Source organism: Centroberyx affinis, unplaced genomic scaffold (assembly GCF_046629955.1).
Source record: "Centroberyx affinis isolate AG114_WGS23_722 - 3 ecotype Tasmania unplaced genomic scaffold, CSIRO-AGI_Caff_v1 ptg004814l_1, whole genome shotgun sequence".
NCBI lineage: Eukaryota > Metazoa > Chordata > Actinopteri > Beryciformes > Berycidae > Centroberyx > Centroberyx affinis.
Genome location: NW_027282343.1, coordinates 33,007 through 51,362, shown reverse-complemented (window position 1 = coordinate 51,362; position 18,356 = coordinate 33,007). Strand labels below are relative to the sequence as shown.

General features: G+C 41.7%; 1 protein-coding gene across 1 annotated transcript; it reads right to left on the bottom strand.

Annotated features, from left to right (window-relative positions):
* Positions 1 to 5,808: 5,808 nt before the first annotated feature.
* On the bottom strand, positions 5,809 to 16,850 carry tmem64 (transmembrane protein 64). Its single transcript, XM_071545233.1, is given in 4 exon segments — positions 5,809 to 5,834; positions 5,837 to 5,999; positions 7,961 to 8,116; positions 15,355 to 16,850. Coding segments are annotated over 4 exon segments (1,056 nt in total). The 5' UTR covers positions 16,066 to 16,850.
* Between the last annotated feature and the right edge of the window lie 1,506 nt (positions 16,851 to 18,356).

The following is an 18,356-nucleotide window of genomic DNA, read 5'->3' as shown; positions in this document are numbered from 1 at the left end:
GAGCAGTCCTCTGAGGTGGATTTACACAGGCCCAGATAATCTGATTTGAACTCATTTTATCTTAAAAGGGAAAATCTGATTCCATGTTGTTTCTTCTTCTTTAATCAGGCAAGAAAATTCTGATCTGAGCAGCAAGGAATTAAAAATCTGATCCTGTGGGAAAATCCAGTATTTGTATTTACCTGTATGAATCCAGCCTTTGTTCAGTCAGTCCAAATAGATGGTTTCACACCTGGGTTGGCTTCCAAACCACCTTGGCACTGAGATAATCTATTCTGAAAGGGGATACAATAGAAATACGGTGATCTTAGCACCAACCCAATCCACGACTGGCATCACATGGTGTAAAATATCATGTGAGCAACTGTTGGGGAGACTAAATAGAGACAATGTTTGAATTCTTACCTCCACTGAGGAGATATCACAATCTGCCAAGGAGAAGGCATTACCGCCACCCGTAACACCGCACAAGCTATTGGTGCTGATGAACGGCTTGGCATATTCAGGAATCTGGGTTAAACCGCTTCCCGTGTTTACAAATGGTCCTCCAGAGGTGCCCTACTTTGCTCTGCTTGCGTACTGAGCAGGATGGCCATGCAGGCACTCACTACGGTATCCAGAGAAAGAGAGGAGTAGCAGGTCTTACAGGGTACAGATGGAGGCAACAGCTGTCCGTGTGAAGAAAGTGGTCATGTGATTTATCCGTCTGCCTCGAGCGAGTACCCTCTGCCAGAGGCCTATCAACTTTTCCCTCCTCCACAAATCCATAAACATCCACACCACAAGTTTCCCTCCGGATGGCTGGATGGATGTATTCCAAGATCTTCTCCCTCACTCCTTTTTTCCCTTTTGAAATTTTACTTCGAGAAGTATTTTGAAGCACCAAGGTCCTTACAGATGTATTTTTGGAGCTTTCCTCCAAAAGCATAGCCTTCAGTGGGAGCTAGGGCTTTCATTTGAGGCCCGTCAGAATGAATGTTCTTGGTTTTGTGTGGATGTATCTATGGCTGATGGGGAGGCTGCGGGACAAAGTTTGTCCTTTAAGGCAGGGTTGGAGGATGATGGATTGGACACAAATCTGACCCAAGCCCGGAAGAGATCAGCGGGTTGTGTGAAGAGCAGCAGACAAATCTGTGCTGCAGCTCCTGGTAACAGATGGAGCAATAACATACAAGAGGAGTCTGGTCTGTTCACGTTTGATTGATAGACTGTGGCTGGGCTCTTTCTGGGTTCCTGCATTGTTGTTGTATTTGGAGTCTGAGCAGATGGCTGTGGGGCCCTTGTGTGTGTGCGTGTGTGTGTGTGTGTGTGTGTGTGGTGGACAGTCAGGGTTGCATGGGCAGAGTTATTCACAAGCAGTGGCATGAGAGTCGATTTGAACCATGACTGTCAGACACCATCCACACACACATCTACACACAGTCCACCCCTCTCCCCACCCAGCCCCCTGTACAGATAGCTTGTCACAGGCAAGGCAAGGGCAAGCGTAAGTGGTGGCAGCGCTGCTCCACTGCAGCGCTCTATATCACCACCGCCACATCCATCACTACTTCACTTCAAAATCGCTGTGACAAACTGCCCCAGAAGCCAGCATTATTTCTGGGCGTACAGTGCTGCTGCTTCTTGCTCCTCCCTATCTGGAATACCTCCGTTCTTGTGAGGACTGTCAGTTATCATGAGACTTGAAAGATAAGGGAAAACCTCCCAGCTGAGAACATTTTGCCTTTCCTTACTTTCAAAATGGCCATTTCATGTTACAAGGTTAGGGTTGGATCCTGGCAATATTTAGGGAATTAGGGGTGATGGTTAGGATTCAGAATAGGATTGGAGGGCGAGTTTAAGGAAAAAGGGTTTGGGGGAAAGGGAATTTGAATGTGTTGCTCCCACACAAATATTTGGACAAAAAAAAAAAAACGTGTAAACCATATGTGTGTGATGACTCAGCTACTTTTGCGATAACTGGGCTTTACAACCCATTTCTCTGGAAACATCTGGTCAAAAGTCAAAAGAGTTTCTCATTGATAAAAGCCACCTTACGCTGCTCTTTCCATGTTGAAATAATGTGGCTGCCAAAAAGTTTAGTGAGTGAGGGGACAGTAAGCAAGGGATTTCACACAGTATTACATAATGTCTCTTGAACTGCAAATCATTAACTGAGGAGTAGAGAGGAGTGGGCTAGATACAACACAGCTTCTACAATCAGATCAGGTTCAATGGTAGCATTCGATTTAGCTGGCATTTAACTTGAAACTGTGGTAATAATGTGTGTCTGAAAAACAATTAATAAATGTAAACCTCTGAGTTTTTATAATGGTGAGTTAGACATCTCTATTTCAAAACAACAAAATCAGAACCAAGATTTCTTAAGAAAGTCTGACAGGTTTTATTCTCTCTCTCTCATAAATAACACTGAACAAGCATCGTACAGCGATAAATATCAATATTCATACACTGTCTGTAAAATTCTCTGTATTACAAAATACAGTATATGTGTAATGCACTTGATACAGGTGGGGAAGTATTCCATTTCATAGCACCAAACTTGACCCTTAATTAAGTTAATCACACTGTACTTGAGCAAGTACCAACAGTTCAAATGTGCAGTTACATCCCAGATCCAGGTCTTGTGTGGGTGTCTATGAAATACTTCCCTTAGGAATCAGTTGTTGCATAACTATATCTAAGTTAAGTAGAGCCTGCCTAGGAAGAACCAAAGCCTTTAGTGTAAAACTGCTCTAGTTTTTTTTTTTCTTTTTTTTTTTTAATTTTCCACAATCTCAAGTTTTCAAAATCCCAATTGGAGGCTTAAACAATATGAAGTGTGTCCATGGTGGCTGCTCATGATCTTCAACTTCACATATTTAATTTTTGCGTTAAACTTGGCAGAACTTCCGTTATTTCCCGCTTCTTGTTAACAGAACAGCGATGTGAATCACACTTTGTTTGGAGAGGAACCCCCACAGAGAGGCTGCAGAGGCTGAAACCGTCATCAAACCACCAAGTCTTGCTGCAGCCCAGCAGGCCTGCAGCAAAAGCTGGGCTTTGAGAGCAGGGATGCTTCCTAAAACATGTCACTGCTGTTGGATGAAAGCCTTGTATATTCACATTTTCTCTTCAGGAATTGAGGAAAAACAACTCTTCTGACTGATTACCATGCATTTTTTTGAAGAACTACAATGAGTACTGAGCAGATTTCATAAGTCCCAGAGTCATGAAACTTACTCAGCTCACTGAGGAGCATGTAAACTTTCAATTCAAGTAAGAAAATGGAAAAATACTCAAGTTGTATTAAGAAGAGTTTCATATGACAGGAGCGATAGGTTGATCGCTAAACATCTATTAGCCATCCAAAGATGGACTCTCCAAAGAAGGTGCTACAAAGCTGAAGAAGCTGTACTAGTCATTGGTGTTGTGTGTCTAATGACATTTAATGACATTTCTACCACATCATAGGCAGCGCAGAAATGTCCGTCAGAGGCAGCGGGAGGTACAAGGCAGGTTGAACATTGTAACACAAGCCTGGGAATGTTGATATTCTGACTGAACCTTACATTGGAATAGGGATTCCTTTATAATTCAATTACACTTTTAGTTTACTACTCTCAAAAAACTCTAAATATATTCACAAATAGATCTTTAACATTGGAAGTGAAGAGCAATTCCCAATACTTGTCTAAAGATCTTATTGGTAGGACTATCACATTTTTTTGCTTTTAATTTTCAAACATTATTGCTAAATTCAGACAGTTAGGGGCCCTTTCAACCAATGAGCTGTGAAAATATTTAGCATGAAAATAATTCTACAGCTTTTCAGAGGACTGACAGCATGGAATGTGTTTGGGTGCACATTAAGTCTGTCTGCCTGGTTGGGTTTTTTTGAGTACAACAATGAAAATGAAAAAAGGAAAGTTGTGCCAGCAATACAATACAGGCTTGTGTGAACAAACACAGGGACATAAAGATGGATTTTTCATATAGGAGCCCTTATTATTCCTCAATCAGACTTTGTCTGAGGAGCAGCATCACAATAATAATATATGTAATAAAAAATAAAAGTATCATCACATTCATCGCTTGGTGTCCATATTGTGTTTGATTGTCGGCTTATGAGACACACCATTTATAACTTTTAACCAACCAGAACCAAATTCCTCCCTAGTTCAGCTTACCAATATGAAAATATTGTCTGTCTATTGTAGTGGAGTGCAAAAGAACCTATGAGAGCTTTATTGTTGTATTGTTAAGAGCTAAAAACCAAAAATTGTTCACATGTAAATTCATAATTGCTAATATTACCAACAATGGCAATTACATAGTAATAAAATAAAGTTATAAGTCACATGTACCCTCAACTCAGGTGGGGCTAGTGTCATGGCATCTGATAAGCATTATCTAATTATGGCACATAGAAAATAACAGCCTTATTATCTCATGTAGCTTACGCATCTATAATGTCAGTAAAACTAAAGAGAAAAAAACTGGTGAAAACACAGACTTATGTTTGTGTTATCCTTTTGTACGTACGAGCATTATTAGTTTGGTTTCAGCACTGAAATATGACATTCATGCCGTTTCTTCACCGTTCTTCACTGTATTGCACAAAACAGCCAAAACTACCAGCTTAAGCAAAAACTAAGTAATAATTCTAGTGGATAATCTCATAGCCAAATAAAAAAAAAAGGCAAAATGAATGAAACCAATGTTAAAACCTTATCAAATTAAAAATAATTATTATAAGCATTTAAAGAAAAGCTAGACATATCAAGTTTCATTCTGCGTGGGAATATTTCTCTATTTCTCCAGTCTAGTATGCAAGAGTGTGGAGAATGGCTATGCAACCCTGGAGTGGATCATGCTGCACTTCAGCTTTCCTGGCAGAACATTCCTGAGTTTCCTGCTGTGAATTCTGCTCTCCTACCCATCTGTTCTTATCAAAACTGCAGAAGCGCTAAAATGATCCCGGGCAGACGGGGCCAATTCAGCTGATGTGGTCTTAGCCAGCAGAAATCACACACACAGACACTCAGAGAGGCTGGTAATGCTCGATGAGAGCTTTTCCCCCACTCTATATCCCAAAAATAAGACACTTTCAAAAATGAATTTGACTAAACAGCCAAATCTTTCAAAATATTAATAATGCCCTTATCAATTATATTGTAAATCACCATTGGATGCGGATAAACAATAAAAGAATCAGAAAAGGGCCTGAAATAAAAAAAGACAGATGTAGTATGCATGAAAAGGTGCATAGGTTGGCATTGTTGTTGAGACTGAAATGGAAAAACAATTCCTTGGTACTCTAGAAAGTTCCAGATTGCACATTCATAGTGTTAGCGGGCAGTTAATGCCTAGCTAGTTTCTTTTAATGACTCACTCCCGCAGCTACCGCCTATGATAACTCTTAACGTCATCACTTGTTACTTGACAACTCCTGTAACAGAGCTGGACAAATGTTAAGTACCTTTTTGAAAAGAGAAAACAGATCAAAATATAAGAAACTCTCGTGACGATGTAACACAAAACCACTTCTTTCAGCACCGTTTCTTCCATGAGTTCAGGTGCGTGGTCCCACACTTCTACAACACCGTACCGCAGAACATCGCCTGCATAAAGACGCACGCTGTCAAGGCTTCTCACGTGGGTGGTCAGAACATTATGTACCACACCACCGCCATGTTAGGGATGCCCTCAAAACCCACGGGTTCCCTTAAGCCATGCAATCATATGTTTCGTGATCAGGCGATAGGAGCTACCGCCCTGACAAGATGAACGGCTGGTTTAGGTTTTATCGCTCGCGGCGGTTTGCGGTCACACCACGTTGATGCAGTTTCCCCGCCAGCTGACGCCCTTTTGCTGCAGTAGGTGAAGCTGCTGTGATTGGTGGAGGAGCCGTTCATGTGCGAGGTCTTCAGCTCCATCTGGCATGCGGCGATGGCGGCGTTGAGCTCTACCTGAGCCCGGTGCACGACGTAGAACATCAGGCCGATGCTGATGACGATCTGCAGGGGAGAGGCGGGAGGTAAGATAAGAGTTTACAGTATATTTTCGCAGAAATGTAGCTTGAGCCAATAACGTCTGTCAACAATACATAAATATCCCTCTGGATTCTTGAGATCCATTTGCTTCTAATATGTTTTTCAGTGGGGAATCTGTGAAATTGTAAATGCTTGTATGATGTGCATCTTGGTACACAACAGTAGGACAGAGCTGGACTGAGTTTCCCACCACCAGTGTTCAAAATGGCCACCATGGGCATAAGGTCAATTGTCAATTTGGAGCAGGAGCTCTTACAAGTCTCGTTGACAGCTGCAGACAATTCTGCATGAAACACCCCATTAATCCTGAACTGCCCCACTCCTAACCCCTATGATCCCTAAGCACTTGTTAAGAGCAAATGAAACTGAACAGGTACAGGCGATGTGGTGACAGCTTCAAATGACTTTGGGTTAGCTGGTTAGAATTGGTGGCATGTTTTCTCTATATATTTTATCCACAAATGGCAACAAATGTTTCTGTAACTGAAAACTGAACTGAACAGCACCAGTCCTGGCAGTTAGCACCAGGATTGGGTTTGCTTACGTTTGGAAGACAAAATGCACCCTGCATTAATACAGGTTCTTGAATATAAGGCAGAAAAAAAACGTGTTGTGTTTTTTTGTGAGGGTGTGGTCCAGTGCTGCACCCTAGGTGTGTCTGGAGATGTGTGCATGAGGCAACACCATTGCTAGCATTACCATTCAGTGTTCACCTGTGATTGCTGGTGTCTTTGAGCAAAGCATTCAAACCCTACACTTTTCAGAACGTGACACTGTGCACGATGTGCTTTGTGTCTGTGTGTAAGAGGCTGTGTATTTGGACTGAGTCAGGAAAAACTGTCACTGAAGAATCAGCTCTTTCTTGTTAGCACATCAATAATTTACCTAATCAGATTGTAAAATCAATGAACCAAAGACTCGCAACTGCCTGACGTTTATGTGGGAATGATATAAAAGTGTAGTTTTGACATTTACAAAAACAGTTTGATTTGGATTAGTTGGTCTTAGGGACCTGAAATGTGTTTTACACAGAGAGAATGTTAACTGTCTGTCACAGCATCAAACTTAACAGCTACAGATTCTGTAGTTTCCCATGACGCATTTGTGGCGATGACATATAGACATAATTAACAGTTTATCTGGTGATCTCAGCTCTCTGGCTCCCTAGTTGATCAGCTGCATTCTATGGAGAACACACAACACCCACGATGCTTGACAACACAAGTCACTTTGTGTAGTAATGTAAGAAATGCAAGCAATGTTGTCCTGGTGCAATAATTAACTTCTCAATAACAGGTGGAACTAGTTTCATGATGTTACTTAATCAAACAGACACCCACTATTCACCTGATTGGTAAACACCTGAGAGGTCTTCACCTCTCAACTGCTGCAAAATCTGGCTGCTCACCTACCCACAATCCTCTGCAAAATTTCTATGCATGCTCTCATTCAAATGAATGAGGAATATGACTTGCCTGTGAATCTCCCTCCCTGTGGAAATCCACCGAAACATTAGGCTACATGACTTGCTAGTTAATGTTAGCAACTGAACAGTTAGCAAACATAGCATATTACATATAGTATATCAAAGTACTGCTGACACAACAATGTGATTTATTCTAACATGCCAGAGAATGTGTTGTCTTGCAATCCTAAAAATATCTATCTATACAGTATATATAACACTACATCACTGTATTTAGCTATATATATTGCCATATATCAATGTATCACAGCAGTTAAAGCAAATTAATCAATAAAGTACAGAAGTAGAAGAATACAGAAGTAAATTTTCCCATTGAAGCACATCATTGATTGCATTGCATTGTTTGCATACAAGAAGAGAATTACAGGACTTGAAAAACCACAGCTAGGATGTGAAAATGAGTATCTTCACACTCACTGCACAATCGCTGTCAGCTCACCTGCAGGCTGAAGACAAAGTAGCCGCTGACACTCTGCTCAGCGATAACGTCCTCCATGGTGCGAAGCGTGGTGCCCAGGTAGGAGTTGAGGAGTTGGGTGGGCAGCAGGCCCACAGAGGAGGCCACCAGGTAGTTTGGCAAGGACACGTCTGTGATCTGAAGCAGTGACAAAAAAAACCTCTTTTATACGACTTGATGAAAGAAAATGACTTCAGCACAATGGAAATCGTGCTTCAAGTTTTATGGGAAATTAGACAAATGTATTTCAGTCAACAGGCCTACATCAATTCTCTATTATATATTAATATTTAAGATATTTATGGTTCATACTTTTACCGTTTTCCCCAGTTTGTCTTTCATCACCAGAACATAGGCTATTTTCAGTACTACGAGTGTATACCATTTGTTTAAGCAGAATGAAGAATGAAAAAATTGGATTTACTTAGTGTTCTATTTAGAAACAGCCTCAGGCTTTGCATACACAATTTTAAAAACCCTGAGGTATATGCTTTCAGACACAGTACATTCACCTATAGAAACTAAAAAGGGAGACATATTTCTGTTAGATAAAATGTCAGTTAAATGCCACATTTATTTATTTTATGTGAGTTTATTGTAAAATAAATGAGTTGTAAGTACCAGGTGACATGACTACGCTGTGTCATGCCTTCACACATCCAGCTCAGTGTCTCATTTCATATCGCTACATTTCTCAGTACATCCACCTAAATATAAACAAGTGTCTGTGTCCCTGTCACCCTTGATCCTTTGATTAGGTGATGACATAAGCCGGGGTGCGTGTGTGTATGAAGACGTGACCTTGGCACTGCGTACATTAGGACTACATTGTGGCTGCTGCTGGTGTGTTAGGGCCATGGCTGGTTGCTGTGAGACAGTGCATGAGCTGAGATGTTATCTGGGCTGGAAAACATTCATGCTAGATCCAGCCCAAGTGTCTCCTCAGTATGATAAATCCCAAGCCCTCTCCTGTTATCACCCCACCAAACAAAGATATGGGTCCAGGCTGAGTTGCACTTTACAGGATATTGACACCTTATCAAAACCTATTTAATCAGACTGATGACGTCGTCAAGCCAATAACAGTGTGCTCCCCCCCCCCAGTACATTCATGTAACAGTCCTAGGTCCTGGTGTTTCTCCTTGAAAGATTAGCACTGATATGTCCACACCATGTGTCAACACACGAAAAAACGCCCTGAGCTGATCCCTAAGACACTGCTTCACTGTCTCTTTCATGTGAGCCTCAGAGAATCTGAGTGAGCTGCAGAAGAAGAAAAGGAACGATCTCTCCTCTTTTTCTCTCGGTCATCCTCCCTGAGCTGTGAAGCACACATGCCTTCTGAAGTCTCTTCCCACTCAGCTACTCAGGCATCTAGTGTTTGCAGCTGTCTTGTATATGACCAGGGAAGGGCCAGCCATGGGTATTTTTATAACTGCCCAGAGAATTCCAACTGAACCTCCTACTCCGTTTTGCAAACCTGTGTATCAGGAGGATCGGGAAATTTAAGTGAAAAAATACCCCAGCCTAGGCGTGACCTAATTTATGAAGTGGAGTAGCAATGCAGGTCTGGATTTGTGCTAGTAAACAAAGCAATAAGTAGGCCTAAGGTAAAGGGTGCATGGTAAATTACTATAACATTTCTGTCATGATGCTATTTCTCCTGTTATCCGGAGACCCAATAGGTGAAACTGATGGAGGGTGAAGCACAAGTTATAATTAAAGGCTGCACAAACATCTTTGCCTGTAGTTGAGGGGTCTGATAAATCACATGCTGAATTCACCATCGCTTCATCACCTCATTATGACAGCAGAGGGGTGGAGCCACACTGATCAGCAGAGTTATATGTTATAATGGTGTAATAAGATACAGTGGGGACCTGAATATGTCCACCTCGTTCTCAAAAGCTCCGCAAAGATTTTTCCTGAGCCATCCCATTGTTTTGCTAACCGTTGCAGTCTTTGTGTCGTTTTAGGTTACCCGCTATAATGCAGCACCATCCACTTCAGCAGAAAGAAGCGGGGGGCACATTGAAATGTAGCCTCATCCACAGAAAGTGCTTACCAAGGGCAGACCAGACAACACATAATTCCACCGTGACCCAGTAAGGGCCTAAGTGAATGATTGTGGTCCCCACACACGGTTTGTTTCACCTTTTTGTTGTCGAGAAGAAGACATAAAGATACAATATCAACTAGGCTGAATAATGAGCCTCCAGGTAAGATGAATTGCCGAGGGCTACAGTAAAAGGCTGAGCCGGGTTTGAAACTCCTTTGGGCCTGGAACTGAAAATGTAGCAGAAGAGGTGGGGGGGTGGGGGATTCAGCTTATTAGCCTGCTTCTGGCAAGGCCTGGCTGAACTCCCTGGTGAAGGCTCCACTCTGACATTCACTTCTCCAGCTGGAACAAAAGAGTTTCACACTGAGGTTTCTGTGTGAGCAGTAGACGGCCTAATTTGTCTACAGTGCAGCAAAGCATAACTCAACCTTGAAAGGATGATGCCGTTATTAGCTTTCTAGCATGTTAAGAGAACATAATATAAATAAAATTAAGCTAAATAACCAAAGCAAGCTCAAAAACACTATTTTACAAGGCTGTCATTTAGCCATCCTAGGAATTTGAGCCTGGCAAATTGATTGAGCAGGACCGATGATGCCATTGACTGGCAGCAGGTGTGCAACGAGCATAAGGAGTTTGCTCCTTTGACCTTGACGCCTCGTTTTCACCTCTGCAGAGTGGAACGTTGAATAGCTATTAGCTAGCTATGACTACTACTATATCTTTAGCTGGACAGCTAGCGTGACCCTGCCATGGGTGGGACTGGGACATTCCAGCCTTTGGACAGAGAGCTGCATCCAAGTCCCTTCCACAGAGCCTGAAGTATGAACTGACGTCAAAAGGAAGCCATTTAAGTCAGTCACGCAAGAGAAAACCATCTGCTTAGGTTTATAAATGGCTTTTTTCAAAAGAGAAAAAAAAAACCTTGGAAAGATACAAAACAAGACAAAACAAAATGAACTATTACATAAACAGCAGGGAACCTACAGGATATTGGCCCTGTTTTAACCTGTGAACTGCTGACTGACGTGTTTTGCGGGGGTAAGAATATCAACAATAATAACAATCTCAATCATTAGCATCACAAATTCTGTTACCCTTAGCTTGGGGTCACTGAATGAATTTCTATGCAACTCTACACTTAAATTTGCTACCATTCAATTTCAATTCAGCACTACCGAGCCACATACACTTTATAGTACTGCAAACGTGCAAGAAACTCAAACTGTGATAAAACTATGATATGCTAAAAGTTTAAACTCAAATCCAAATTTAATTCAAAGTAGAATTTCCAGTGTCCAGTCCAGTCCATTAGTAGGACCTGATAAAAATAACTCATGCAAAATCTGCATGCAAAATTCTGTAATCCTCAAGTTTAAATGTGTGTGGAGTTGTAAAACCTACTTGATAACTGTGGAAAAATATACTCCCCTTCACCCTCATCTTTCACTCGAGCAACTTTACATGCAGATAAAGCACAGACTCAGCAGAGCGCTTCAACAGGTCTGTTCCTGAATTCCACCACCCATTTTCGTCTATTCTTGCCAAAAGCCTCAGTCTTTGTCAGCTCACTGTGACCCCGAGGAATGCCATAGCCCAAATATTCCAACTATGAGATGATTCCCAAACCCCAAGCTATTAGTCAAGGTACAACACAATCATTTTTCAACATGCCGGGGAATATTTTAGATCCTTGATATTAGTAATCATTCTTTTCAATAGTGACTGTCGCATTATATTACAATGTAAAAACAAAAACCTTTGTCAACAGAATAAAAAAATGTATGCATTGAGATTCATGATGTGAAATCATAACCAGTAACTCAAACTCGAACTGTGAGGTCCTTCCCACACCATCCTCTGTAAGCATTAGCATAACATAAGACAACAGGAATCTTGGCAAAGGCGGCCCAACACGCTAATGGTTTGAGAATTCAATTAGATCAGGGCAACAAAACTCTTTATAGGAGCCCAATCTACATAGAAATCACGTTGTAAAAACAGACAAAAAAGCCAAGCTCCTAACAACAGAGACAGACATGTCCAAATATATATCAGTGTTTAGTGCTCCTGCACCTAGCGTAACCAGTCTGTCGTCTTCGAAATGTCAACATCATCATAACATGGCGATAGGGAGTGTCTGAGTCTAAATCCATACCTGGGGTTAAAAGACAAGTAGCAGGTTAAATGCATAGGCATTTGAACATCTATGACGGCACTTGGCACATGCAAGCCAATACGACTGTGCACACAAAAGAGTGAGATCTTATCACCTCAGACAAAGAAAGAGATAAACCTGGTCAAGTTTAAGACACCTACAGTGGATTTCCCAGGTAAACAGACCAAAGGGGGAGATTGTATTATCAGGAGGCAAAGAGCAATAGAAATCCAAACATCTAGGACCAGTTACTCTCCATTGTTACATCCCCGCTAATCAAGACTAGGTCCCTAGTGATGGATGTATGTACACTTTAAATGATTAACATCAGGGCAATGGCAATATAAACTGAGGAATGTATGTATGGTGCTGTGCCTACAGCCTCGCAGAAGGAGAAGTGAATATTAGTTATAACTACCAATACAAAAGATTTCTACTCCAGTTTTAAGAGTGTGAGGCCTGGATCTGGAGCTACAACATGTGTGCACTGGCACTGATGTGGTTGAACATGTGAAAAGGTGATAGAAATAATAGGCTAATTGGATGTGTTTGTGTGTTTAAAACATGGAAGACACTTGGTACAGACTTTTCCACTTTTTCAGCTATACTTGTATATTCCGGTGCATCAAGCACAAAAATGGACAAGAATATTAATCAAATGACTCATCAAGCTCATTACCGATTATGCCAAGAAGCCCAAATTTCACCTTGGTTGTCACTATTTAGTGCCGAGACAAGCACATTTTAGAGGATGATGAGGATGATTTCCCCTCTCTAGGCCAGCTACACAAAACAAATAATGGGAGGGGTGATTCAGAATTTTTTCTTCGTGACATCTTAAAAAAAAAAATAAAAAAAAAATAAATATATTGTTACCCACATGTCCATGCATGGATATTTCAGAGGAAATTCTGCCCATTTTTCATTACAGCAAGCCAAGCCTGAAGGAAACTTGTTGGTTTAGCAGCCTACAATTACTGTGCTTGTGAAGAAACGCACATAGGACTGCTACTTTTTCTTTTCCTGCCTTAGCTTTTGTCTGTCTACCCAACTTTGCAGATTCTTTGGGATGTGTGGGCTGTTGTTTCTGTCTTCAATTCTCTCTAAGTATTTTCACACGCACACAGAATATTCAGGCCAGCTGAAGTCCCTTGAGCAGAAATGATGAAATACATGATGGTTAATAAACTTCATAGAATTCCATTGCATTTTAACTCAGTTGTGTTTTTCAGTATTGTTTTGACACGGTTCATAGTTTTAAAAAGGTAGGCTATATTCTGCTATAGAAACTCTGCTTTAAGTAAATGCCAGCTTCACTATAATCAACTTTATCATGTCCTATCCCTTAGCCTACTTTATGCTTGTGTACAACTTTTTCATACTAGTTACACAGTAATAATTATGGTATTTTTAAATCAAAAATGTACTAGTGACCATTCTCATATTTCATGCTAGAAAATCCATTCCTATACATAGACATATCAGGCATACTCAATATAAAACTGTAACTGGAGTGGTTACTTGCTGATATACTGTAGATATAGTTACAAAGCCTTTAGTACTCCACAGATACAGTTCCGTTGCATTTACAACCACTTAATCTCCATTTTCTCCTCCTTTCTTCATTGCTCCCTTTTTATCTTGGTTCATTATTGAGTCCAAATCGCCTCGTCATTATTTTTCAGGAAACAGGCTAACATGATACAATTAGCATGGGCACAGCTGAGTCTCCTGGCAAAAACATTTGAAAATGAACTAATGTGACAATAGTGAGGTAGCTTTTGTTCAACTCTGGCATGCTTTTCACTTGGAAAAAAAATACTGACCCTTTTTTTCCATCCACCTGATGCCATGTTTCAAGAGCAATTCAAGCCCCATGTAGTGTCAAAACTGTGTCAGCATCATATGCATGAAAGATATTGTTTAATCGTGTGCATTATAAAAGACGGTGGCCAGACCTGTTTTGCAGTGTTAATGGTTTGTGTTCCTCTTGGCTAGGTAACATCAAGTTCACCCTCAGGCTGGCATACTTCATTAATCACTCAATTTGATCTGGCATGACTTTTTCATGTTGTATGACCTTCCAGTTGACAGTACAGTAACGCATCCCTCAAGGCTTTTACTGTTTGGAGGTATCAATGAGTTGATTGAGAGGGGTAATCAAGGACTATAAATTATGCATGCCATGTATGAAGGTCAAGTGCCTCAGGTTAAGTGTAGGAGTGCAGATGAGAGCAATATTCTGACACTATTTAGTTTTAGATAGTAGCTCGCATGGTGTTTCCTTGACCTACTGTTCAGCTAGAGGACCAGTGATCAGAGATATGAACTAGGTTGATTTGTGGTTTTTGTGGTTTCACTTAGAGCCTAGTTTAAAAGACTTTATGAAGTGCCAAGTGCAGAAAAAGGCTGTTCATGATTCTGTTCAAGGTAACCTCAAGAAATACAGTGACAAAAGGCATCTCCGAAAGTTATTTTGAGTTCAGAAAACATTATTGCCCCAAATAGGTAAAACTGAGTTAGAAAAATGTGACACTGATAGTTAAATTGATAAAATAATTGATGTCCTCAGGCTAGAAAAACAGGCCGTTTCATGGAACTAGTACCTTATTCTGCAAAAACAATGAGTTTTCATTCTCTGGGGGCCTTGTACATTCAGCTCTGCCATTAGACGGCAGTCTGCCTGGAATGGTGCACGCGTGGACCTGCACTATTCCAGGCAGACACCAGGTCAAGGGGCAGGACGAGTGCTGAACGCAATACATGTCCAAAATTCACAAATTCACAATTCATGCTGCTCACTTGGACTGCACCTGAAGCCAGAGAGAGGAAAATTGCTCCTTGACACTGGTTTCTGGCTAGTTATGTTTTCCCCTGTGTGGCAGTTCGGCCTGGAAATAAGAGCAAGACCTTTCTAGGACCAAAAAGGTCACAGGTTCGATTCTCACAACTGACAGCGTTTTCCCTGTTGAAGTGTTTTTGAACAAGTTAATGAGCTCTGCTCTTGGCTGGCCCATTGCTCTGACCTTTCTGCCAAGTTTATAATGTAGGCTATGTAGCCTAACATCTAATATTCTTCTCAAATCAAAAGGGAAAGCTGGTACTAGAGATGACAATACCACAACAATCACAAACAATGGCTAGAATTTTCATACTCACCGAAAAAACTGCATTTTGGAGCCCAAAAGGTATGGGGGTGAGTCTCGCTAAGGCCACAACTTTGAGTCCACTCCCTCCCTCCACCACTCGTATGACGGCACTGAGCTGTTCACTGTTCCCAATCTTGTTCAGCACCCAGTCAGTCAATAGCCGCTTGCATACGAGGTGTGCCACAAAGGTCCCTATCAAAACTCCCACCATGACTAGTCCCATGCCCAGCACGAAGCCGTAGAGGTAGCCAGCTGCCACGTTGAGAACAATATACCCCCAGCCACAGGGGAACGACACGATAATCAAACCGACTATGAACAGCAAGGCTCCGACGAGACTGTCCAAACTCTCCACCCAGAGCAGGAGGTCCTTGAGGTATTGCCGCACTAGGGCCACAGAGGAGAAGCACACAGCCGTCAGGATGCAGGCCAGCAGGGCGCTCTTGAAGCAACAGGTGGTGATGCAGCACGGGTGCCGGAACTCTCCGCTGCTGGTGAATGTCACCCCCCCGACGTCGCTGATAACTTCGGGGTCCGCATCAGACTTTCCCGTGCCAGCACCTCTCTCATCAAAAGCGCTGCATATCAAGATGTCAATTTTGTCACACTCGTCTGTGGTGGTCCTCTGCAGCCAGCGGTTGAGCTGGATCTGGGCTTTGCCCACTGCATGCTTCAGAAGCTTGGTGAAGAGCTGCAGGGTCGTGGACCCTGACATCCACATGTTGGCCCTGAATGTGGTCTGGGACCAGCAGGGCTCAGATGAACTGCCTGAAATGAAGAGTCTTTATATCCCAAACAAGTCCATTTCTAGCAATGTTGATTTTCTGAGCTTCAACAAAGGCAATGCAAAGTATTTCTGAAGCTACTGAACAGATGGCTTCAGCACTGGCAACCCATTGCTCTGTAACAGTGAGAGCGATTGTGTAATGAGACATAGAGATAAATCCCTTCAATCTCGGTTGCCATTATAGTAATTGTTCGATTTAACAAATATATTTATCTTGGGTACACTAGATGGGCAACGTGCCAGTTCAATGATTTATGAATACAAATTTCATATTGCCTGTCTGAAGCACACGCCATATTCACAGTTGTCATCACAGAGCCACTGCGCTTAGGAGAGTGTTGATTCAATCGATAGGAAGAAGCTGCCAGGGCAGGAGGGAGCCAGGCTGGGGAGAAACTGACAGCATCGGGGGCCAAAACAAACCGACAATCCGTGCGATCTAAACGGTTAAAACTGAACTGGTGCAAGGCTGCAACTTTTACGACTCCACCAGTAGCTCCGTCCTATCCAGCTAACTGACTAGCATAAATCATTGCAACGCTAACTTACTCTCGTCGTTAGCTAGCTCGCTGCGTGAATAAAGTCCTCCGTTGCATTTCAGAAACTAAATCGCCGAGATTTTCCTTGTATTCCGCCTTCCCCCGGACAGCAGAGCGACAGCCAGAGCGCAGAAGTCGACCACAAGGAGCCAGTTTGCTTTCGCAGCCAGCTGTGTGTTATTTCTCACGTCGCCTTCCACAGTGGATGCTGTTGTCGCTAAAAGCTATTCATACCAACCACTGTTTGTGTCCCAGAATGCCAAGTAACCCGTGTCCACGTGACCGCTGCTGCTCTCACCCAATCACAAGCTACCAACCGCCATCGCGAGAAACACGCAGAGTTTCACCAACCCAGATGTTTATTTTGGACCATTATCTGTGGAAGCTTTATTCTAATATCTGCCACCGTGTCACATAAGCAGCGTAAACTACAACCAGCAGCAGCTCTTGCTCTTGTTGATCACGCGATATCACTTCACTTTCAGATTTGACTATTTTGCGCATTATTCACGGCATAAATCAAAACGTGTTTATGCTGGAGTAGCCCAAATTGTTTAGAGCTGACCAGTGAGGGGCACTGACTTTCTCATTTAAAAAAAAAATGTGTGGAAATCATTTGTATGGAAATCACTCGTGTGGAAATCATATCACACGAGAAATCTTGACTGAAATCTTAAACTTTATAAAATACTGTAACCGTGTTTTAAAATTACACTTAATATCTGATTTGTGCAACAGTGCAGATTGCATTGCTATACTCATATATTTTCTGAAACCATATAATATGATCGCCTAGAGGGCCCTGCTTGCCATGCCTACAGTAAGTTTATAATGAGAGGAGTGAAGCAGACAATGTGTGCATTCATGCATCTACCTTCCCCCTCTCTGGGTAAAGAAACCCTTGGGTTGTCCTCAAAAGAAATTAAATCATTTTCTTCTTTCATATCTGCCTGCTCTTTAAGTTTACATGTACATTATAGACACTCATGCTGTTTGTTTACATGTTGTGGTAGACTGTGTTTGTGTGCAATCGTAGAGCTCCACTAGATGGAACTGTTATACAGTTTTACAGTCTCTCCTCTCCCAGAGAAGACGCGTCTCCTGAGTCCAGCCCTCTGTCCAGGGATGAGTCCTTTTCACTCTGGAATTGAAGTTAGGAGTTGGATTACTCTGCACCCAAGATATACCCGTGGAAACAATCAACTTTTTTACACAGGAAATTAGATTTAGGCTACCATGGTTTGGTCAAGTGCAATGGAATAAAAAACTCTGCAATGAATTTGTAGATTGTATCGACAATTTCTCCCAATGCTTCCTCTATAAACCTGTTACATTCCCATAATAGAAGCTTGTAAGCCTATGTTTGTATGTTGTGTCGCTATAGATAAATACATTATTCATCAGCTAATATAACTAAATATTAACTGAGCAGTTCATTCAACAAATTGACAAAATTGTTGTCGTCCTCCTGGATGCTATCATGCAAAATGAAAAGATCAATGGAAAATCATGAAAACTGTTGTAATGCTAGTGATGTTCTTATAGATTTCGAGGAAATATCCTAAACAACAACAAAAATAGTGATCAGAAATGCCCTGTCAGCTAACTTTGGTCAACTGAAATTAACAAATAAGGTTAGTGAAAGTGTAATTTTGTGAATTATCCAAGAGATTCGTGCGATAGAGT